At 42.8% G+C, this 25,523-nt stretch overlaps 1 protein-coding gene across 12 annotated transcripts in view; it reads left to right on the top strand.

Moving 5' to 3' along the window:
- Positions 1-25,523, top strand: part of RBFOX1 (RNA binding fox-1 homolog 1) — a 2,042,166-nt gene that overhangs the window by 1,937,669 nt on the left and 78,974 nt on the right. For 10 of the 12 annotated variants that reach the window (XM_032843800.1, XM_032843795.1, XM_032843796.1 and 7 more), the window contains 2 exons: positions 3,584-3,637; positions 24,989-25,069. In XM_032843800.1, coding sequence (XP_032699691.1) covers positions 3,584-3,637; positions 24,989-25,069 — 135 coding nt within the window. The remainder of the gene's footprint in view (positions 1-3,583; positions 3,638-24,988; positions 25,070-25,523) is intronic. The other 2 variants (XM_032843801.1, XM_032843797.1) reach the window with 1 other exon arrangement.

Here is a 25,523-nt window from a genome sequence, read left to right as displayed (position 1 = left end):
AAAGCTCTCTATTACTTCTGTTCCTTTAGCACAAAACTAAGTAAATATTTATGGAGCCTTGACTATTTGCCAAATGCAGTTCTAGGTGCTGGGAATTCACATTGGACAGCACTCTTGTTCACTTTACCATTAATTTTAATGAAGGGGAATGGTTATAAAAACAATTAAGAATAAGAAAGAAAGAAGAAAGATAAACCCAAGTAGTATTAACAGTTATGCAGAAAACAAAATGGGGAATTGAATCAGGGTATAACTCAAGGGGAAGGAGTGGCATTGAGTAGTCCGCCCTGGGAAGAGTCTGGAGACCTCCATAATATCAAGTGAACTTTGTCAGGAGCCGGGGAAAGTTCTCCAAGCACAGGGAGCAGTGGATATAATCCAGAATTGATCTCAAATGATCTTGGGTGGTTTTGTAAAAAATTTAAAAGCATAGTGTTACCGTATTTTGGAGAGAAGGGAACCATACTATGAAATAAATGGACAGAGGTTAGGTTGTGTGGGCTTGTAGGTCAAGGATAGAGTTTGTGTTCTAAGTTCAGAAGGAAGCTGTTGAATTTTGAGCAGCAGAATGGCGTATCTGATCCACTCACTTAAAATGGGCTTGACCACTAGGAATCGAGTGGGTAAAGGGAGGAGGGAGAAGAAGATTGGGAAGAGACGGAGTGTGTTAGGACATTGTTGCTGGGTCTCATCCAGGTGAGAAATAGAAGTGTCTTGGCCTGGGATGGTGCCAATGGCGAGGAATGGAAGTTGAGAGCATGGAAATGTCTTTCAACGTCTAACCAATCGGATTTTCTATAGGGTATGAGGGTAATGGGAGAATCAAGGAATTATTTATCAAGAATTTTGCTTTGAGGAGCCAAGTGGATGAGAGATGCCTTTTGCTGAAGTGGGGAGATTTGGTGAGAAGCAGACTGCAGGGAAGAAGGGAGGTAAGAAGTTGGTTTTCATGCCTGTGGTGTGGATCAGAAACGTCTTTGATTTCCATACATCGGAAGCAGCACTGGTTAGGAAGAAGGACCAATGACGGGGAGCAGGGCAAAACCTGCAGTGGTGTTCCCATGACATTTCATTTTGCTGCTCACAGATTCCAAGTCGGTTTCTTGTGAAGGAGATCTTATCATTGACCTCTCGCAGTTAGTACTGGCAGACATGAGATATCACGTATCTCCTAATGAGGGAGCATATTCTTTACATATTGAATAAAAGTTTTCTATGAACAGACATGGTAAGCTGGGAGGTAGTTGGTGAATAGATAGATAAGGGCATGAAGTGGCCTTCCCTGGGAAGACACTGGAGATCTAAATAACACCAGGTAAACTTTGTCAAGAGACAATCAAGCAACCAATTGATAGATAGGTAGATAGATGAATAGATGAAAAAGAGGATAGAGAAAAATGATGATAGATGGATAGATCTATGGACAGATAGATGGATCAATAGAAGACTGATATAGATTTGGTAGAAGGCTTCAAGGAAATGAGGAGAATAAAGGCAAATGAGAGAAACGTGATTTAGGATAGTCTTAGATATCTCTGAGAAATCTGTTTTGCTGAGAAATTGAGAGACCATTGGCATAACTTATAGTCTTTGAGAGTTCCATCAAAATTAATCAGTGGGTCCACATTCAGCAAATTGTATGTCCCAGTCTTGTGTGTAGAAGGCAATATTTAAGGGAGCTAATGAGGATGTATATAAAAAAACAAAATCTTATTTCAATAGTGACAAAAAGACCCTGTCTCCATCACCAGTAGAAGGTAGGGACGTGAGCAGAGTATAAGATGGGGATCAGAGGAATAAAGAAAAAGAGTGATAAATTCATAACTTAATTATTCACTTAATATGGGTCCTCGTATACTTTGTTCACAAACTCAAGATTTCTGTGGAGGATTAGGGAAGAACATTAAATATGTCCAGATCATCCTAAAGCTTTATTTTCAAACAGTTTGCTCTATTTTCTATTTGATTCCATAGACTTCAAATGTGGACATTAGTCCACAGATCACAGAAATTGGGTATTTTATTTTTTTAGGAAATAGTAGAATTTTAATTGGTCAAACTGAAGTCCTTCTCCACATCCATAAAGCACATTTTCTGAAATGTGCCAGATCATTTTTATTTTTATATCATTATAGCAATTCCTATATGACAAGATGTAGTTAATATAACAGAGGGAGGTGTCAGTGTGAAGTTTCAGAAACCGTTGGGACAACACATCTCAGAATTTTATGTCTCTTTCTGGTGATCTAAAATTGGACCAGACGTTTCCATTAATAAGCCTCCCAGGCACGAAAGCATTGCACTTTGAAAAATCCTCTCCTAAGACCATCCTCGGAGCTGTAAACTAGCTAGCTCATTCAAGTTGGAAGAATGTTCTTAGAAACAAAAAATTCTTGGAAAGTTCTAGAAAGTTCTCTGGTTCCTCCAGGGTCCTATCTATTGAGATACTGAGCCTCTGTCTTCCTTAGGGGATCAGTAGATTGTGGCCACCTCTTGGCTGTTCTTAGGTGCATCACTTAGGTCAGATGAAAAGATATCATATCTCTTCCTTCTGGGAAGAGCTCTCCTTGTCAGAAATACCTTCTCTGGCATCCCAACTTTTACCATTGCTTTTTCTCAGACTCATATACTAAAGGACCTCTGGTGTTTGACCTTTAGCCCAAGGACACAAGGTCTTCTGCAAAAGGCAGCGTGCCTACCCTTCTTGGTCTTTCAGAAATTCTATATAATGGATGTTTTCGTAAAACTCACCAGCAGGAGCAGGAAGTAATCACCAAACCCTGAAACGTGACCATTCTTTGGAGGTTGTTTGTTCCCTCAATGATGCCCAATGGGTATGCAATGTGCAGAGCTTCTCCATTTGCAAATATTCTTGTTTGCTCTTTTCTTGAGTAAAAGTTCCTAAGGGGACAGGATTCATTTTACAGAAAGTGTTCCATCCAGAACACTGGGAAAATTATAAGTTTCTGTTAATCTTATACACAGGTTGTTTGAAAGTTACCTTAGATATCATGCATTGATTAAGAATTTTTATGGTTCCTGAATGCACTGAAATGTATTCCTCACTCAATCTCTAGCGGATAAATGTCATTTTCTTTGGGATGTTAAAAGCACTTCAGAATTCTCTGGGTCATAATTAGGAGTGACAATTATCAGAATATGTTGCCACAAAGAATTCTGTTTATGTGAGCTTTCAGATTTTTGTGAACTTATCAGGAAGGGACATATGATGGATTATCTAGTAGTGATCCATGGAGGAAGACAAAAAAAATTGAAATTATTATGGTGGTTCTAGAAAATATTGATGTGGGAGAAAATTAATTACCACGGCATTTTCAAAAAGTTCACCTGTAGCTGGTCAGTAGTTTCCATCCTATTAACTTGCGCTGGCAGCAAATCAAAAGTATAAGTCTAATTTTCGAGGTAGAGGTTTCCAATCTTTTTTATGCATTCCCAAACTATAGAGCCTCTAAATATAAAATTAAAAAAAAATAAAATAACCCATTTGATTTGTGGTTCACTTGCAATGGTATGAGTTGTTGAACCAAATGTGATAATAATGTTTTTGTATATTTATTTTAAGGCTGGAAATTGAATCCAGTTGTGGGTGCGGTCTACAGCCCCGAGTTCTATGCAGGTAAAGAGTTCCTCTTTGCATGGCTTCTTCTTTGTCTGTTCTAAATATGTTTTGCCTGCCAGTAAAGAGCAGGTTTTGTAAAATAATCTGAGCCACGTAAATACCTCTCCTAAAGAAGTTCTGAAGGGTTTTTTTTTTTAAGCGAAACCAAAAGAGTTTTAAACCCCTTAAAAAATAAAGGGGCATTGTGCACGTGCGTTATGCCGCACAGTACACACAGAGCTCCTTATGACATTTTACATTGATTTTGCCTCAAAAAAAAACATCGAGACTTTGTTCAAGGGCACATTGAACAAACGTAGAGCTGTTCGTGCCCATTTTATTTCGATCTGCCTGGATGTGTGTTTTAGCCACACTTTTCCATGTGGGGTTGCCTTTCTTTCTTCCTGGCAAAGCAGAGACTTGGCTCACTTATTCCAATAATGTGGCAGTGAGTTGAAATTGCCAAGAGAAGGCTTCTTTAGAAATTGAGAAAAAAAGAAAAACAAACACACAAAAAAACCAAAAAGCAAAAAAAAAAAAAAAAAAGAGTCTTTCTTTCTCTATTAATCAGTTTTCCTTAGCAATATTCCATCTCTCTCTGCTCTGCCTTCCAGGGTAGGTCTCTCCTCTTGCCCCTTCCCCGCTACCCACCAACTACCATTTGATCAGGAAATCCATGTAGAAAATCTGTTCAGCCCATTTTGGGAGCAGCACCCAGTGGTGGAGATTTGGGCTCTGCTGGACCTGTCACTTGTGCCCGTTAGTCCCTTGCTCATTAACAAGGTTGCTTTTAACATCCTAGAACTTCAGTAGATTTGCCACATGGGTTCATTGAAAAGAACTTTTTATTTGATGGGGCCCTTGCTCTTTGATAAGGAGAAATAAATGACCAGTTGCTCCAGATTCCCTCACTTAATGACCTCTTCACGGTAAGTCCTACCCCCTGCTTAGTCCATTCTGGGATGCCATCTGTCATTTTCCTAATCATGGATCAACCCTAGCATCCAACAGGAACATAGGACACTTGGATGGCTACTCTAGCAGAGTAACCCACTCAACAAAGAAAAAAATGGCAAATCTGGGAAGGTCCAATGGGATAGCTAAGTTCTGGATTTCAGACAGGCAATGTTTGTTCTTCGCATGTGATTATTACCATAAGCCTGGGTTAACTCCGGTGACTCTATGACCTTGAATTGGCTGTGTTGATGCTTCTGGGAGAGGAACGTGTTCACTATAAAACTTTCCATGATTAAATGGTGGAACCCACCTCACGAGAGGACACTTAGCACTAAATAAGGAACATACACACTGTACTCAGACAGCCCAGGTTCAAATCCTGGCCCCCCTACTTTGCCAGCTGTGTGACTCTAGGCAAGTTACTTAACCTCTCTGTGCCTCAGTGTCTTCATCTGTTAAATGGGAGATGATAATAGTAACAAACTCACAGGTACTTATTAGAATTAAATGGGTTAGTATATGAAGAACTAGTACACAGCCAGCACCACATAAACGCTAGGCCAATAAAAATAAATTTATGTCCCACCTCTCTACCATAAGGGGAAATTTAACTGACTGTGCTAAATTCTGAGTAAACCACTAAACTAAGAGATTCTTTTCTTAATCATGAGAGGACTGGTCCTTCTGTTCTCTGGTGTCCATTTGGGGGAAGTTAATTTATGGGATCGGGGGTGAGGCATTCTGTTTAGGGGCACAGATGTTGCTGGGGTCCATCCTTGTCCAAAGCTGCAAAGAAAGGACATCTCTCAAAAGGGCACAGAGGAGGCCAACCAACGGCTCCCATGCGTCAGCAGGCGCTGCCCAATGGAACGGGATAGATGGGAAAACAAGCAAGCACGTTCTCCGCAAGTGTGCATGCCAGGCTACGTGCCCAGTTTCTCCCCAGAGTAATGGGTCAAGGACAAGAAGCAAGAAGCCATCTGATGAGGAGGTAGGGTATAAATGTGTCACTTGGGATAGAGAGAGGAAGGACCTGTTTCTGGTCCCAAGCAGTAAGTTGCTGGCCATCTGGCTAAAGCAACCAAGAGAATCTCCTTTCCGTGGGATTTCAAACCTGTATGCCTATCAGTGGGTGTTTGAGAGGACAGTAAGACAGAAGAAACCATTCAAACTGACTTGTATATATGAGAATAAATTAATCAGCCTGACTCTTAGAACGTTAAAGCAGCCGTCCAGATTAGCCTTGAGCCCAGCTGCAAAAGTTAGATCATGGCACTATTGGGAAAGAATAAGTTGTAATAAAGATTAATATTTACCGAGTATTATCTGTGACCAGGCATGGTTCTAAGCACTTTACCTAAATTAATGTATTTAAATCCTCATGGCAGTTTTCCAGATGAGAAAACTAAGGTAGGCAGAGTCCCTTAGCACCGAAGGGCTAAGATTTCAAGTGGGTGAGAAGCTGGCTCAATTTTGAAATCGAGAGCCTCTGTTCTTTACAACTGGGTTATGTGCTGCCTCTTTATTTTTTGTGAATATTGGAAGTTGTAATTCTTATGGACTGTGCCCTATGATGGTAGATCGGGCTACTGCTCTATGTCCAAGCCAGTCAAATTAAAGAAGAGGAGTAAGATAATAATTTTGGATTTTTCCAACCACCACCAACACTGTCACCCTCCCCTTCCCCACCACCTCCTCCGTATTCAGACGTGGTAACGGGTTGTGTCAGGGGCAGTTTTAAGGATCCTGGACAACTAAATAACTATTTAACTATTTCTATGAGATGCTCCAATAACCTTAAGTCTTCAAAGAAATGGGGCATGAACAAGTAAGTGTTACTTGGAAAATCCATTTGTTAGTGTTGCCGATACATGGGCTCCCCTTACTAATCGGAAGCCTTTCTTTTTGCCGAAATTACCTGTGTATGTAGGTACACGGAGTTCGTGACATGTGGACATGTAGGGAAATGCTGCCAGTCCAACACTCCAGGACAATTTCTTTGAAAAACTTGGAAGACCCACAGACGCTGAGAATTGAGCTAGCTTATGGAAAGATAAGGCCCCTGTATGGATGGAGTGCATATATGCAAATGTAGATGGGGCACGTATTCATTTCGCTTTGGAGGTATAATTACTAATATCATCCATTTGAATGCCCGTGACTGAGGTTGGGGGATTCTTGGATTTCCCCAACTATAAGCATAGTCTGGATTTATCTTGCAATTTCAAACATGCCTCAAAGCTAAAATGAAGACCTTGTCATTGATTTGCTGTGGACATTTAGCACGCCAGCCCTGTATCTGCCTGAGATAGAAAGCCAGGCTTATTAGGCACTCCTGCATGTAAGATTTTGTATTAATGACAAATATCATAATATTCCCATAGTATAATTATCGATTTTCTGAAGCTTATGCAGAATTAACAACCCAGCCTCCAATTGTCTCCCAGAACAGGGCATGAAAAGTTCACATATTTTGTAAATTAAAATCAATATTTCCAATCTCTCCTAAAGGTAATTTTCCTAATTTAGTGGACTTTTCCCTAACATTTATTTTCTCTTTAATTATAAAATGGCAGGTTATTGATTTTCGTATATAACCTCTTGACGCCCTGAGTGCATTTTTATTGCTAACGTGAGGTGGGGGTGGAGAGGGCAGGAGCACCTCTTAATGAGGATCTTTAATTACTAGCTGAACAGTATTAATTTGCTTTGATAAATTATGACGCACACTTTCCCTAGTGCACACGTTCCAGGGGAAGCATTTAGAAAGCTGTTATGAAAGGCCTTTCATTTCGGGGGGGTTTGTCTGAACTCTTACCGAGTCCTACCCAGAAGGATGCTTACCCAACACCCGTCTCCAGAAGCAGATATGCATAAATCAACACATCCCATGAACCCACGTAAATCTTCTCCAAAGACGAGTGGGTGTTTTCTTACAAAGCTACACAGCATTGATTATTTTGCCTACATCTAGTCATCTTCAGGAAGGCTCCTTGGGACTTCTTCTCAAGATAAATGATTGATAAGTCAATTAAAGAAATGTCCAGGTAGATCTCAAAGCCAGTGTCTTGGACCATTCCACGTCAGGTTTGTTTGTTTGTTTTTTTTTTCTTAATTGAAGACAATAAATAAGAAGTTCAGTATCTGCAAATATCTATTCCCAGGAGCATGCTTCAAGTTACTTAGTGTAATTAGAAATAGTGTCTCTAAGAATCTCAACAAGGAGACCTCAAAGGGGGTTCTTACCGTTCCCCCACCATTGTGAGAAGTTCCACTGCCATCTCATAAAAAGATTAAAAGAATCCGTGGTGTCTTTTAGGGAAAATCACGATAGCTAGCCAATGAAACTGTTGATTGAAAGCAAGCACCTTTACTCTTCATACATAAGTAAAACAAAATAAAAATAAATAACAGAAGGTTATACACAGTTGTCAACATGGGACTGACAAATGGCGAATCCATCCGTTTCTCAATTGCCAGTAAGATGGCTGCAGAGCTCACCCACGCTGTATATCATATCTGCCAACTCATTTCTGTGATTAAATATTCCATCAGTAGGGCTATAAGGCAGCAAAGCTTAACAAGATTCATAAGATGCACCACTTGAACACACATAACTCACTTCTGTGGTTGGAGAGCACCCTGCCTGCAAAGGAAAATTGGAATTGAGGTAAATTACTCCACGAGTCATGATCAATAGGAAAAAGAAAAGATCTACCAATGCAATGCAGATCTAAGATCTAGTTAGGTCCCGATGATAACAACCACACAATTCAAGTCAAAAGTAGAGGGATGCAGAGTACATCAACTTGAAAACCTTGAAGATGGTAATGAACAATAGTCTGGAGACCCTCTTATGATTCATGGGGATTCTTTACAGTGGGGGGAAGAGAAGATGGGGGTCCTTAATTAAGATTTTCCTCCTAAAAATAAACATTTCTGGTTTCAAAGGGTTGGGGGGAGTCCTAAGAGAAGGATACCCCCTAGCTGCAAAGTCACATATGAAAGGTGGTCGGGTCTTAAAACTAGGTTATCCTGGGGTTACAGGGAGGATCAGGTAAGGTAATGAGTGTAAAAGAACTTTATAGGCTGTAAAGTAAAATGAAACTATGAGATTGGTGTGATGACTAGAAGTCAGTTGGATTGATTATGTCCACCTCGGTAAAAACCTGGCCACGGACCACAGACCTTGATACCAGGCTGGGTGATGGGAGAGTGGATTGGGATCTCAATATAAAGTTTAAAAATGAAGAGGATGGATGTCGCACTCTGTGATTGCTTATCTCAAAAGGGCAGCTGGATCTGACCTTGGATTACCCGTACAGAGGTATTGGTTTTCTATGGGCTTTTGGCCACTGTGAACCATGATTCGCCTAAGAATTGAGTCCAAGGGAGGTAGATGTCTCCCTCCCATGCTCTCCCCCCATTTCACTTCATGGAGTCCATTACAGCTAAGAGAATGACCTTTAGCCACACTTTTGGATGGACTACTTTCCAATTCCCTTCCTGCAATTTGGATACAATAGCATCTGAGAAAGAGTAGGATTGTCAGAACCTGGGGTAACGGGGGACCCTGACACAAGCTGCTTTCCTTTCACTGGCCACCCACCCAGACTTCGGGTTGGGCTTGAGATGATGTGCCCAAATGCATTTGGGGTGGCTGCCTTAGTACCCTGAAAGAATGTAATGTGGGTTGCAAATACTTGCTGCCACTCAGAGTCCCTCAAAGCAGCAGTATCCAGGCGCCCCTTGTGGCTCAAACACAGCCCATATCCACCCAGAGGACCAGCTTCAACTAGACCCAGAGCGATGGCTCCTCATGAATGGTGTGACCTTTGGCTCTGCAGTGTTTTGTATAATTTACACATCTGCCAGATTCAAATGCAGTGCACATCAGTGAACTGGAACAGAAGAGTCCAGATTTAAGTCCCCAAGCAAAGGATTTTCAGCCCAGAAACGTTCCACTTCAAAGACTTTATCTTGTACATCTGTTTACCTTCGCCTCCCCTTTTGGTTGCAATTCACTTTCCTTCTCTCTTCTCCTTTCCCCATCTGTCTTATCAGATTTCACTTCATCCCAACCCACATTTGGCCTTAATTTTTATCTGTGTCCTTCCCTGCCCCACAGAAGGAATGCAGCTCAGCTTTGATGGAAGCTGTGGGGGATTTTGATCTTCAGATAGGATCAGAACTTGATTATGTGCTAAAAACGGCACTGCCTCAATAAATTAGTTCCCATTCTATTGCATGGGAAGCCTACCAAGGAGAAGTCCCTCAAGCAAGAAGTGGCAGGACAGCCCTTGTAGGAGAAGCCCCACCTCTGCAGCGTGGGAGAAAGACAAGGTTTGAATATTTGGCTCTGGATCAATCTCATAGGGAAAGTTCTGGGCTGCCATCATTCATGCAGGAGCAACTCAAAACATCAGCAACAATAAGGCACTCTAGGCACTGACTCTCTGCCAGGCCCTGTGCAAAAACACTTTGCATCTCCTCGAATCCTCATAAAAATGTTACACCATTCTCTTCATTGTAGAAATTATGAAACCAAGGTTTTCTGGAGAGTTTATCTCCTCCCTCATGTCACAGAATTAGATGTGAAAAATTGGGGGTTTTTACATAAGCATCTTTTTTCTAACCTCAGAGCCCACGCTTTCCATCACCTTGCTGTGCAGCCTCCTCAATAGGACTAGACAGGGACATGCCTGCCATGTCTCCTAGCCTTGAGGTCGTAGAGGTTAAAGACAATTAATAAAAATATCTTCTCACGTGATATTATCTGCCGCATGCCAGACTCCGTTGGGATCCTTGCATGGTTAGAGATTATAACTTTGGAGGAAAAGTGTCATTTTCCTCATTTTGCAGATAAATGAGGAATCTATTTGTTATGTTATTATTATGATATTATGTTAACCTAGGTTGCTGACTTCAAAAGCTGAAGAGCTGTATCCAAATCCAAAGCCAAATTTCTGTTATTCCCAGGCCCATCCCATTTTATTACAAGTTACCTCCCACCCACAGGTTTTAGTTAATCCAATCTTGGATTAGTGGTTCTTAACTGGAAGTAATTTTGCACCCCAGGGGAATTGGGCAACCTCTGGAGACATTTGTCATTTTCACATCTTGGGGGGCGTGGGGCTATTCACTACTGGCATCTAAAGGGTGGGAGCCTGAGGGATCCCACAATGCACAGGACAGCCCCCACCACAAGAATAATCTGGCTTAAAATGTTGATAATGCTGACGTCAAGCCTTGAGCTCCTGCTCAAGATGGATGAGCATCTATAGTTGTCAAAGGCAATCCAAGAATTTGAAGAGAGACATTCACCCAAATGCTTCCTCTTCTGGGCATTACTCTGTGATTTTTGACTCCAGAAGGGAAAAACATAAAGCTTGATTTCATGCTGCGGAGCTACGTTGGGGTCCCCATACCATCCTCAGTCTCTGTGTCTGGTTGGATGTGCTCCTGGGACTCAGAAAGGCCCTTAGAGTCATAGTTCCGATTTATTACAAAGCGATACAGGTTAAAAATCAGCAAAGGGGAAGAGCACGGGAGGTGGAATCCAGAAAAACCAGGCAGAAGCCTCTGAGTGTGGCCTCCACGATGTGCTTCACTTTACCGGCAATGGTGTCTGACGACACACGCACCAGACAGGAGTCAGTCTGCTTCCTCGGAGGCAATCACAGGGATGCGGAGCCCCCATGTGACTGATCTCAACTACTCAAACCTTAGGCCAAAAAGCAAAAGTAAGCCTTCCCCATAAATCACTTTGCTACCATAAACTGTCTTATCAGACTGGCAATGTATGGCCCAAGGCCTCAGACACCCAAAAACAGTCTCCCCAATTCAAGGTTTAGAATGCCTCTGCCAGGAGCTGTCCAAGGACCAATCCTGAAGACAAACCTTCCAGAGGAATGTTCAGAGTTTGAGCAGCCGAGACCTACTGAGTTAACCCTTCCCTGCACAACAGAAGAAAAGGGAGGAAGAGGACAAGCAGCAGAAGGAAAAGGAGCTTGCAAGTTCAGAGTATATATATAATATTAGTTAATATTATATATATTAGTGGTCACGATGGTCGTGTTGAGGAGGAGGGGGAGGGTGGTATAAGGCAAGACATACCACTGTGTTTGTTGGTTGATTTTAGGAGAAAAGATCAAGCTGGATTCAGTTATGAAAGAGAAAAAAAAATGTGTGCATTTTTCGCTTTGAGCGGAGGTCTGCAAATTTCTGTAAAGGGCCAGTTTGTGAGTAGGTTCAGCTGTGCGGGCCTACAGTCTCCCCAACCCGCTCACTTCTGCCACTCTAATGCAGGAGTGACCACGGACAGTGCATAAATGAATGTGCATGGCTGTGTCCCAGTAAAACTTTAGGGGCACAGCCATTTAAATTTCTTATAATTTTCACGGGTCATGAAATAGTTGTCCTCGCCCCATCCCCAGCTGTGTAAAAATGTGAAAGTCACAGCCCTCCTTCGCTGACCCTGGCTTAGAGAGTCCAGATTTGTTAACACAAAGCCACTGGGTTACACCTTGGGTGAGGTTTTCTGTTTTTTGTTTTTGTTTTTTTGCATTACCGTGTTGTAGCAATTACATAATCCTGCATGAACCCATGAGATGAGCTGCTTGTCATTCTGCCGCACCATGCTTCTCAAGGAAGGGCCAAAGAGAGAGGCTGTGTATAAAGTCGCACGTATCACTGTCTTCTGTTAATTCTGTTAATTCAGGCTTCAGCTCAGAGTTACAGTGCTGAAGGCCTGTAAAGTGCAAGGCATTGCACGTGCGCTGGCTGGGGGAACACCTCTTCCCTCGAGAATTCCTTAGAACATTAAAGAATACAGACAGACCAACTTAGTATATAATAAACGATGATACCTGCCTGCCTGCCAGAACACTGAAAAACTAACAACCCTCTCTGTATTAAGAGGTGGGGGGGGTGGGGTACTAATTGGGTTTTGAGGGATAAGTAAGAGTTCTCCTGGTAAGAAAATAAAGAAAGATCTTTGTAGGAGTAAGGAGGAGTTTGGCAAGTTTGGCAGAGTCCAAAGGAGTTTCTCAATCTTTATCTTCAAAATCCATTGAGAAGTATCTATATATATATATATATTTATATATATTTTGGTACCAGTGAAATCTCTGATAGTATATATATATATATGTATGTGTATATATATATATATATGTATGTGTATATGTATATGTATACACATACATATATATATACACATACATATATATATATATTCTTGATCTTCACTGGATATAGAAATTTCTGAGGCAAAATCAGGTTTCCCCCAAAGGCTGAGAAATACCAATCTATTGAGATCAGAGAGTACCTTCTAGAGAAAAGTTGCAAAAGACCTGACAATGCTGTATAAAGGAATGTGGATTCTGGATTTCATCCTTTGAGTGGCAGGCAACCAGTGAAATCTCTGATAGAAAATATACTAAAAAAATAAAAGAAAAGAAACAAGGGCACCCAGTAATGAATTACCATGTGTATCTGCACCTGAAATAAATAATAGTCTTATTATGAAGACTCTTTCAAATATATGAACCCAGTCCTAAAAGACTGAAAGAGGTTAAACTAAATCAGCAACTTCTCACCCATTCCAGAGATCGGGCTCCTGACAGATCCCAGGGTTAGGAAACCGGTACCTGACACCACCCAGTATCCAGCCCATTTCCTGTTGTGTCCCGATCTCTTCCTCGGAAAACAAATTACCAGAGACTCTAAAAATGACACAGTTTCAGTTTTTAAAATATTTTAACTTGTGTCTCCAATCTATTATAAACCAATTTGTTTGGAAGGTCGCGCTTCCCACTTTTTAGCTTTCTTTTCAAAATTTATAGTTCAGCGTTATTAGCCCAAGCAATTAAGTTGTGTGTAAATAAAGACAAATTGGCCAAATATTGTTTAATCCCCTGTATGTTAATTATATGTAGATACTCCTTCTCCGAGTATCAAATGACACTGTCTTTTAAAAATGTAGTGTGGGAGGATCAACACACAAATAGCAAAATCCTACTTCAATTAACTACATTGGTGACAGTTAATGCATTTCTAGAACTTCTATGGACCTGTTACAACCCATTACGGTCGAAATATTGGTTTATGAAAAATTAATAAAGCCAGAGGAAAATGGAACCCAGCATCTGCATTAGCTGTTCACACCAAAAGAATCAGCCAGAATTAATTATGCCGTATGCTACATTCTAATGAGTTTTTCATTAAACAGGATACCATTATGGAAACTAAACAAGGATTATTCAGAGAATAATGCCAAAGGCTGTTTTTTGTCATTGTTGTTTTGTTTTGTTTTTTTTTTTGGAGGAGATTAAATTAGTTAATGGGTTATACATTTAAATCTGACACAGAGGTTAATCGATGCACACTTGTCATTGTATTAAACCCAGTATCATTTTAAAAGCACGAACACCCCAATATCACTGATATTTCCTCTGGGGAAAAAAGATGAGTCTATTTGTGCGTTTCTAGTGCTTGTTTGATATACACGATATTGTAAAGTCTGAAACCTTCCGTATTAATTCCCTGTCATTTTTGAAAACCATTTTCGCCAGCTGAAATAATTCTGTTTGCTTTCGGCCCACAAGGCTGTGTGTGTGTGTGTGTGTGTGTGTGTGTGTGTGAGAGTTTGTGGTGTGGGAAGCATGTTTAAACAAATGTATCTGATTACTCTTTGGGAGATTCAAAGTTAAAGTATATTTTCTGCTCTTACCAAAAGAGCGGGGTCAGGAGTTTAAACCTAATCTGGGATATATGGAAGGGGACTGAAGATGAAACTCTACCCGCAGTCCACAAACATTTCCAGTCCCTCCTAAAATACAGCTCTGTACTAGCAAGTGAAATAGAAAAGGGGGCCCACGGGAAGCCTGTCGGGAGGGGTTTTTGGACTCCTTTTGTATCTCAGAGGTTCTCGTCCCGAGGAAGGAGAGAGAGAGGAAGGCATTCTGGGTTCTTTGCAGAAACTTGTAAACTCCACAGATTTTAGCTAAACCACAATTTCTGATGTTTTTTGTTTTGTTTTATTTTTTGTTTTTCCCATTCCTCATACTTTGCAAACTAAAAGACTTTTAGAGCTGGGAGCTGAATGTGCGCTTGGAGAGGACACATCTCAGTCCTCGAGAGGAGCGCCCTCTCCTTGTCACCCTGCATGGCCCTGCCACATGGGAATGCGGGCCCAGATCCATGTGGCTCCATCCCCTGATTCCTCAAGAGAAGCGACATCTGTCTTGTGACATTAAACCTCCCCAATTTAAATGTTGGCAATTAATTCCCAATCTTAAAATGTTCTCCATTAAATCTGTTCATTCTGTCCAGGACATGGCCAAACCCAACAGCTCAGGAGCTGTTGCTCTCCCATTCCTCAAGGAGCAATGGAACAAAATAAATATGTAAAGTACTGTATTTTCAGATTCAAAAAAATAATAATAGTTAATAGCCCATTATTATTAGTAGTAGTAGTATTGTTGAGATCACTTATTACCTACAAATTGCCTACACCTTCCATGGAACAGATCTGATCCCCACAACAATTCTCAATGAAGTATATTTTTTTGGTTCCCATCTTACAGATGGGAAAGCCAAGTCTAGGACTTTAACTAACTTTCCCAAGGTCTAAGAAACACAGTCACTGAGGCCAGAACATAAAACTAAGCGTTAACATTCCCCAAACCCATACTTTTTCAGCAGCACTGTCAGACCTTGAAAGTTCCCTATTTTTTCCTCTCTCGGTATTTCCTTCCTGCCTGTAGAACTGCGATCTTGCAAGTGCTATTTTCTTATCTCTAGAAGATACATCCTGCCCGGAGGCTTCCCTGGTGGGATTTAAAACCCTATCACAGATTCTTAAACACAATCATGAGGTTCTAGCCAACATCCCTCAGCCTGAAAGAGTCAGGTGTTTCCGTCCAGCAGGCAATGGAGGAACTGTTTGAAATGGCTCTAGTGCAAATGGGGTCAGTTGGTGGGTATTTATCACTCCACGGCTGAGGAGGATGTTGTCCAAACACCTCAAGACCAAGCATCACCGTAAATGAGCCGATGTAGCTCCGTGAGTGAGTCTGAGTTTTGAAGTCACACTAGGCTGGCTTGGATTTCGGTTTTGTCTCATCTTTTTCTCTCTCTGGGCCTTACTTTCCTTGTCAGTTTGATAAGAAAAAAAAAAAAATCACAATGTGTGCACAGTGTATCTGGTTCAGGACCTGAAACTCGGTGGCATCTTAATGGCCACTCCCATTAATATTAGCTGTAACTTGGCGTTCTTTACGTAGTCCCTAGCATTTTCCTGTCACTAGTTAGCAGCGTGGGCATCCCCTGGGAGCTGATTGGAAATGCAGATTCGCATGCCCCAGCCCAGGCCTGCTAGATGAGAATATCCATTTTAGAAGGGCCCCGGAGTAATTCGATGCCTATTAGAATTTTAGAAACAAGGGCTTTCAGGTAGCCCTTACCTAAATACTAAGAGCTTGCAAACCTGAAAGAGATAAAATGTATTTGCATTGTTTTTGTTGTAAATTGTTTGCTTTCCGCAAATACCTTACGGGACAGTTTTTTCTAGTTGCTTTATTATCTTGAACAACAATGAATTCGAAAAGAGATTTTTGGCAAGCATTCAAAGAACATGTCTTTAAATATTTTTTGGTTGTTTTTAACAAAAAAAAAATGAAATAAATTTTTTCAAGTATTAATAAAATGATACCCTCTGAAATCATTTGTGACAGCTTCCCAGGAAGGGGCTAATGCTGTCCTGACAATCACTGCTTATATCTTCCAAACAGAAAGAGAACATTAGAACAGAGGTCCGCAGACCTTTTCTGTAAAGGTCGAGATAGTGAATGTTTTAGCCTTTATGGGCAATAAGGTCTCTGTTGTAACTACTCAGCTCCGTCTTGCCACATAGAAGGAGTCATAAATAATATGTAAATGAACAAGTGTGCCTGTGTTCCAGTAACTCCTTATAGATACTGAAATTTGAATTTTATGTGATTTTTCACTTTGTCACCCAATATTGCTCTTCTGTGGATTGTTCTTCAACCAGATAAAAATGTAAAAAACATTCTTAGATCACAGGCCATACAAAAAAAAAGTGGTAGGCTGAATTTGGCCAAATGACTGTAGTTTGCCTACACCTGATGTGGAAGATTAACCTTCAGAAAATGGGTCCCAAGGATCTGTTTGGTTTGATCTGAATTCAGCACCATAAGATTTCTATCTCTGTGACCTGTGTGACCTTGGGCAAGATTCTTTTTTTTTTTTCATTCTTTTTTTTAAATTTTATTTTTTATAAACATATTTTTTCCCCCCAGGGGTACAGGTCTGTGAATCGCCAGGTTTACACACTTCACAGCACTCACCATAGCACATACCATCCCTTGGGCAAGATTCTTAAACTCTGTCTCTGGATCCTCGTCTATTATAATAGCTTTGATGATAGTACCTGTATTACAGGGTAAAGAATAGGGAATAGTCCAGATTTAACACCGAATGGGTTTGCTTGGCACCTTTTGAGTGATTAGTAAGCAATTTTTGGAATTGCTACGGTTGATGTGTTTAGTATCATATTGAGTCAACTGAATATTTTCTGTAAAAATCACTATTATTTGAAGTTTGGAAGGCAGGAGAATAAGAGTGGTTCAAGTAAGTCATGACATTTTTTTAAAAAACAAATAATCAGGGAGAAGGTTGTAGAGAGATTCTTTAGTATTCCTGCAACTTTTTTGGGATAGTCTGAAATTATGTCAAAAAGAAAAGTGAAAAGGAAAAAAAACAAAAACCCACACAATCATGTATTTCTCTCTGACTGTTAAGAAAATCAAAACTTGCTTTATAAATTGGAATGAGAGATTATTTACACTCAATACAGATTTACTTCAGGGCTCCTTTAAATATGGAAATCCCCTGGCACAATTAAAACATGATTCACTTTATAAGAATTAAATACGCATCCAACATTTTTCTGCAACATCTGTGCCTCAGTGGAAATACCTCTGTATTGAAAGCTCGACCATAACCCTTCAGAGAGGCTCATCTTTCAGGCATGTATAAAAGCATTAAGTATTCGTTGTGAAAATATTCTTACACGGATTAGCTCAACGCCAGTCCATGTTCAAAAATGCGTAACCGCCAAAAGCATCCACAACCCATGAGGGCTTTGGATAAATTTGTCCATCAGAAGCAGTAACCTTCATGGGCAGGGAGTAGCACATGGCACCTACCCAGACCCCTGTCTCATGCCTATGCTGTCTGGCCCTCACGTAGTACAGTGCCTCCCTGAGCCTCAGGGCAGAACTCATTAGGAGGCAAGCAGGATAGGAGTCTGCTAGGGCCACCATAGGCTGGGGCAGCTTTTGCAACAGAAATGAATTTTCTTACAGATCTGTAGGCCAGAAGTCCAAGATCAAGGGGTCAGCAGGATTGGTTCCTTTGGAGGCCTCTCTCCTTGACCTGTAGACGGCCGCCTTCTCCCTGAGTCCTCACACGGTCATTCCTCTGTGTCTCTGTTGTAATTTACTCTTAGAAGAACGTCAACCACATGGAATCAGGGTCTATCCCCATAGCCCAACTTTAGCCTCACTACCTCTCTAAAGATCCTATTTCCAGATACAGACACATCCTGTACGGGGGGATGGGGTTAGGACATCAGTGTATGCATGACTGTGGAGTGTATCCACTTCAGCCCGTAGCAGTGGGGCAGGAATGGATAGATAGGCTCTCTTTTGGGTGGAGAACCAAGAGTGGCTTTGCTAGGATTATGCTGCTGGAGATCTTCTGAACTTTCTTTACCAGCCCACCTCCAGAGACTTTGACAGAACAGTTAAGACTGGTAGTTACTCTTCGTGTTTGAAATGCTACAGACGGAGGCAAAATTTGTTGATGCACCAAACAGCAACCATAAAAGGTCAGTAAGCTCTGCCTCTACATCAGAAATGCAGATTTCTGACCAGCTGAGTCACGCTCTTTAGGGGGTGGAGCCTTTGAAGGAAACTCATTTCAGTGCTTCCCAGTGGATTCCTGAAGTCTCACAGGCCTTGAAAACCTACAGTGCTAGAAAGGAAAGAACCCACAGCATTGAGGTTTGGGGGACTGGCTCTCCTCCAGTGTTTCTCAAAGTGTGGTCCCCGACAACACGAAAGCTTGTTGAAAATGCAACTCCTCAGCTCCATGCCAGACCTCTGGAGTCAGTCCAAAACTCTGGGAGTGCGACCTAGCGTTCTGTGTTGAACAGATACCCTAGGTGATACAGGTGGTTATAAGAACCCCCATGGCGCTGAGGACACCCCTTTCTGAAAGTACCATTCCTATGAAGAGGACTTCTGAACCCAGCTTGTTCTTTCAATGATGGCCAAAGTTTTCCTCATTTTATTCTAATTTAAAAATATATTTAAAAAATCATCCAACAATGGAAGCAGGAAAGAGTCATTGATAAAATGAGTCATGTTCTAGGAGCCTACATAACTTTGTTTCTCACCCAGAATTCGCCTCTGACTGATGATAGAGCTTTTCGTAAACCACATCTTTGCTCTGTGCCATTTTTTCCCCATCTCTAAAGAGAGACTAATACTGTCTGACCCTTCTAGTTAGGGAGGAACAAGTGCATTGTAAAAATGTACAGGGAAATATTGAATGAATTTTTTTTTAATAAAATGAAAGTACTCTTTTTCCTAGTGATTACTATTACTATGAAACCTTTTTTTTGTTATGACTGCAATGTGTAACAGCATTATGGAATAGACTATTTTGCCAGTCATAATAATCATGTTTCATAAATACTGTGCCAAAATTACTTGTAAGTTTTATGGATCTCAGCAAAGCAAAGTAATAACCATAAGGTGTCAGATTTGGGGTCGATGTGGACTCATTCCTTTGTTCCCTTTCTTGTGTATGTATTTGTTCCTGAACATATGAGCACTAAAAAAGACAGCGTTTCATTCTTTTCAAGGGCACAGGGGGCTCAGCGGGCATACCCCAGAACCCACACAGTGCCTGGCACGTGATAGAGGCCAATACTCACTTGCCGAATGAACAGCAGCCCTCACAGGCCACCTCTTCTTAGCTGAGCACTCGTGACAGAGTAACTCTGAGATGGCCTCCTGCACTCATGCACCATCTGCCTGTGGGATGTCTCCCCTGCAGCCCTCTTTGCAGAGTCACCAGGTCTAGTGACACTGGGAAAGCTGGACCCCAGCAAAGGGCTCTGCTTGTGAGGGACTCGGGATCAGCACACAGATGCTTGAAGAGGCTCAGATAACACCTGACACTCCAGAACCTTCCATAGCAGGGGTTCCCGAATCCCTATTGGCTCTCAGAAAATTCATAAAGTGTGGTGGTTTTTCTTCACGCCTTTAATTTTTTTTTTTCCATTTAGTAGCGATAAGAGCATTCTTCTCCTAGTGTTCTAACTCATCTTCATCTTGAAACTAATGAAGTGAGTCAGCCACTCCCAGTTGCTAGGCAGTTGGGGTGTTTCTTTGACATGTTTTGTTCCTTCTTTTTTTTTCTTTTCTTTGGTGTGTGTGTGTGTGTGTGTGTGTGTGTGTGTGTGTAATTCAGAAAATACAGGATGGGCAAAGTCATTCACCCTGGGCTGGCCTGGAGATCTGCCTCTTTGGTACTAAATGGAAGGGCAGACATTCAAAAGAGCCTCTCTCTTCTTCCTTTCCCTCTTGTATTCTAATTTTATTTCTTGCAAGTGCAACATGGCTGCTTGTCCAAAACCCTCCGGTTCCTCTTGTCAGGCCCCCCTGCCTCTCAGCCGAGGTCCCTGGCCCCATGGGGTGGAACTCCTCTTGGATAAACCCCTCTCGGAGTTCATCTCATCCATGGGAAGACACTCATTCAATAGATTATCACACAACACAATTTAGAAAAGCAGAGGAAAGAAGCTGAATTTGGCAGGTGGAGGCTAAAAGATCTGGTTTCTAGAAGAAGAAGCTGTAGCTGAGTCCAGAAGGGAATTATCTGGGTTGGGAGGGGAGGAGGTTCCAGGGAGAAGAATTACCCTTCATAAAGGCACAGGTGTGCAAATGCACCGTTGTTCCAGTTGGTTTGAGTCTGATTTCCTCACCTAAGAGTTGGCAGCAGAGTACAATTTTGGATGCTTCCTCTCCTCTGTCTGTGATAGGAATCACCCCTTTGAGGCTTCTCCCTGCCCCTCAAGGGGCCAGGAATGATCCCCAGAACTGTGGGGAGTCTCCAGTTAAGAAGAAAGGGTTGGGTTGCCCCATCTGCACATGGACCTGGGTTCACCCTCTCACAGCTGGAAGATTCCCGATCCTTCCCGGGAATGGCCCCGTGGATATCGTGCCGGAATTTGGGATGCTGATGAAGGCGTGACACACTTTGCAAAGGCTCTGATTATTCTGAAATGCAGTGTGCCACGTGGAGGCAGCTCTTACCAGGCACGGGTACGAGCTACTCAGATTCCATGTGGAGCTGCGTGAGTCAACCTTAAAAAGCACCAGAGAGGAGGAGGAGGAAGCAAGTGAATCCCATAGAGAGGGCTCGTAACCGGACTTTAGGCATGCACACCCCCAGCAATCAAGAAGGGGCAGAAGAAAGCACCCTCGAGAACAATTGGCTGGGCAAAGCACTATTTTTAGCTAAGAAAACAGAAAGGAAGAGATCTTTAAAAACATAATTACTCGATTGTATTTGTAAAACCTTCCGAGAGGTATTTTGTTAGGGGCTGGGAATAGATGAGTCTGGTTTGGCTCGGACTCAAGAGGGGCTCATTGTGGCAACATAAATGAAAAGTTGCAGTAGAGTGTGACAAAGGATCTGCTAGGGAGATTTTTTTTTTTTTTTTTTTTAAGTCGGCTCCATGCCCAGTGTGGCACTCAGCGCTGGGCTTGAACTCATGACTCTGAGATCAACCTGAGCCAGGATTGAGAGTTAGAGGCTTAACTGACTGAGCCACCCGGGTAAGCCTCGGGATTTTTTTTTTTTTTTTTTTTAAGTGTGATGGGCACATGACGGGGGAGGTGATCCATTAGCTCCTAGGGACTGGGAAAAGAGGCAACTTCTAAAAGACACAGTATACATTGCAGCGGGGCCTTTCTTTAAAATTAAATCCCTTGAAATTTCCAATATTCAATCCTATTTGACATAAAAAGGTCAATTTTATGGTTTAACCTAACAGTAGGCACAGGAATGGCAGGGAGGTTTCTTCCTGTCCACCAACTCTAATCAAAGAGTAGCAACTGCTTAGAAGCTGTGTTAAGAATGCTTCTGAGGATTCCAGGATAAAAAGGAAAGGACACTTGGAAATTGATGAATGACCGGTCTGTCCTGGCTAGGGAATGGTGGCTAGTGGTATAAATTGAACACAGTTGCCATCTTTAAATTATAAAGAGGAAAGCCCCCTTCCCCCATCTTCCCTCAAAATCCTGGATATTAGAGTAAAATTGCTTTATTAGCAAAGGCACAGAAGTCTGAGAAGTATAGAATGCCACCATAGTGGCGGACAGTTCATGCTAGCTGGAGGCAAATGCTCTATGTTGGGGGGTGGGGTGTGGATAGAAAACACAATGCAAGGGACTCATTAGAAAGCTGCATCACAAGGTGCCTTGAATGACCTTCTAAATGCTCCTTATGCTGCTGTTCCTACCCTATTATCTATTTGACTGACTTCTTTAAACAAACACACATGACTCGCCCCTGCCCAAAAAATGCTTGGAGGTTACAATGTTCTCCTCTGCCTCTTTGTTTCTGTTTAATTCAAAGCTTTCTCTTAAGGAAAGGTCACAAAGTACTAAGATAACATACAATAAGTACTTTGCAAATTAAATTAGAGAATGTTTTTTAGGTAAAATAAAAAGTCCTGTGACAGTATAGATTTTGTTTTACAAAGGTCAGAATTATTGCATAAAGAATTTTTTTTCCCACTACCAAGAGGGCTTCCAAAGAAGTTATTTCAACGCAGTTTCTCAGGATCTACAGCGTAAGAGCATTAGGAAAGCTTCATTATGACCTGCCAGGATTTAGCTTCCTAGAGGGAATCTGTGTTGTGTCCCAATGGGATTCTCTAAATTGCACTGAGAGTGTTGAAAATTGACCCTAAGGTTTTAACTGTACAATACTGAAATGTCCTTCTGGATATATTTTTGCTACAACTATGCCATTTTTCTTTTGAAACCAAGGTACCCCCCAAGAAACTTCAGATTTCATTTTAAAAGTGGTTTCGATCCAGGGGTGGACGTGAGAGACCCACTGAGTTTTCTCACGGGTCCCACCCTAGAAGATGCTGATTTGACGCTTTCTATGTATCCTATAGAAACGTTCATTTCTGTCTAAGGTGGTGGCAGTGAGCGAGAACCTGGGGATGAATGGCCTTTGCAAAGTCAGGCGAAATACTTGTTGATAAGCAGGGTGGGTGTTGGGGCATGTCCATGGGGTGGGTGTGCCACTCCTGTTGGTTGATTTCAGACCCCACACCCCCATGGGCTGGTGTTCCATTTCTTTGCTATTAATTACCAAGCTATGCCAGTTTCTTGCCAAAACAGGAAATACTTACCAAGAAGAAATTAAACCATGTAAAGTCCCATCTTATATGTTGGGATAAACTTTTTAAATAAAATAGAAGAAAGAAACATCCATGTAGCAAAGGCTGATTGTGACTCAGACCCAGCCAGACTCTGAATACATTTACCACCAAGGGAAGGTCAGTCAGTTTTACTCTTATATCCACGCTTTTGTGGGGGCTCTTCTCCAGCTAGAAATGCAAGATACCAGGGTAAATGTCAGAAGGACCAGGGGACATTCCTTCAGATAGAACTTCTGTCCATGGGCTGCTTCTCCGTGTCAAAGAATGGATGGGGGTGGCTGAGTTGGTGATGGAGGGGCCACTTAGGGATTTTCATGCATCTTTGCTTTACCTGGAAATAATGTACAAAATCCAGGGAAACACAGGGAGCAGAGGGTAGAAAAGGAATCTGCAGAAACCTTCTCAGCCCCCCTCATAGGGCCCATCTATTCTGGCTTGGTCCTGAAGGAGGGGGCGTGGCAGTCATGGAGACCACCTCTGGAACTGTGGTTTCTTAGTTCAGGAGAGATGGCTATCTTTTCATAGTTCACGTGGCAATCCCTCTCTGTGTGGCACAACCCCCACTCACTCTGCAAGTTCCTGCTAAGCTTCTGTTGACCTTGGGAAAGCTCCTACAGGGCTGTAGAACCCCTTAGCAAGCCCTAGAGCAGGTCTCCAGAGGTGTGTGTGAGCTCCGAAGATGTGGGTGAGGTCTCCAATGATGCGGGCAGGCTTCTTCTCACGGGGGGAGCTTTCCAGTTTTGGTGACGGCCGGAGACTCCAAAACCCAAAACCAAATGGAAACAAGTGAACGGAAGCCACAGGGAACACAGTTCCATCATCAGTAATGGGCTGACAACTCCTCAGAAGTCTCTCTCAGGCTTTTCAAAGTCTGAGTGTGAGCTTTGTGGGAGAGAGGATTGATACCCTGCGGATTCCTGACCCTGCTCACCCTTGGAGTGGGCGGTGGTTCAAAACACATCACAGACTGAGGGCATATCTCAGGATTCCACCGCTCCTCTCCGCTGTAAAATTCCGTTGTGCCAGGATAAGCCCGGTGCCCTTTGCTTTAAATCAGGCAGAGGACAGCCAGATCTGCAGTGCAGACTCGCTTGGTGAGGCAGCCTCTCCAGCTAGAAAGCCGAGAGCTTTCCGGAAGAAACGAGATACACAGAAGCCAAAGATGGTCTCACGCTAAGCCCAGTGTGGGTCCAGGGTGGGTCACATGGAGGGTGAAAGTTGCATTCATTTCCCCACTGCACTTGTGTTCTTCCCCTGAGGACTGATTCAGACAGTGTAAAGGGGGAGGGCGGGGCGGCAGGGGAGGAGAAGTTTTCTCTCAACATAGCAGTTCACATGCTTCCCCTTCACTGAGTGATGATTACGTGCCAGCCCCTGCCCCAGGCACATCTCTAGCCATACGATCCCCAGCCCCCCCTGGAGGTAGGTATATTCGCCCCATTTTCCGGATGGGACTCCCGAGGCACAGAGAGGTACAGTGACTTACCAAGATCACACAGCTAAGTGGCTTCGAGCCAGGCTTGTCATCTAGTTCTCGCCGGTATTTCTCAAGACCCCTTTGGCGTATGCCGTGCTGCCACCGTCACTGTTCTGAAACTGGGTCCTGGGGGTGGCCAAGTTCCCACTACGGGAACCCCAGGTGACAAGGTGTGACCCGTGCTTGAGGGGCCGGAGGGCAGGCTCCCGACTCCCTTCGGCTAAGGCAGGGTGTTGCCCCGGGTGTCCCCGCCACATGCACGGGGATGTGGCTGTGTTTTCATTTCTCTGCCGTTCTTGTTTGCGTTGCCGCGATCTCTCAGGTGTAGCGTGCCTGTTCCCAAACCAGATACCAGCTATCTCTCTCTCTTTCGTAGGCACGGTGCTGCTGTGCCAGGCAAACCAGGAGGGATCTTCCATGTACAGTGCCCCCAGTTCACTTGTATATACTTCCGCAAGTAAGCCCGCTGTCGTGGCTCTCTCTTTGTTTTGTGACATAAATCTGAGTCCAATCACCTTCCCTGCCATGTAAGTTCTCCTCCTCCCCTCCCTCTCTGCTGTACCCTCCCTGTGGCTCCCCGCCAGATGAGGTTGGTTCTCATAAGCATGTCTCTGTGTTTCCCTGTCACCTTAGCATCGAACCCCTTTGCTCATTACGTCTGAACGCTCACTTCCCAGGTGTCCCCGTCATCCTTTGTTAAGACCCAGCAGGATCGGGTCCAATGGATGGGACCTGGGGCGTCGGTCTGGGGGTTGGCGCATGGCGGGGAGGGGTGTGGAGCTAAAGCTCGCTGCCTGCCTTCTATCACAGCCTTGCAGATTCACATGAAAATAATTGATGGGACACACACCGGCCATGCAAGTGGCCCCCTCACGTGACAAAAGGTGCTTGGGCACCATTTTCTCACGGTG

This window comes from Lontra canadensis, unplaced genomic scaffold (assembly GCF_010015895.1).
Source record: "Lontra canadensis isolate GAN:19392208 unplaced genomic scaffold, GSC_riverotter_1.0 scaffold143, whole genome shotgun sequence".
Classification (NCBI taxonomy): Eukaryota; Metazoa; Chordata; class Mammalia; order Carnivora; family Mustelidae; genus Lontra; species Lontra canadensis.
Note: the sequence above shows the minus strand (reverse complement) of the source record. Positions and strands in the feature narration are given on the sequence as shown.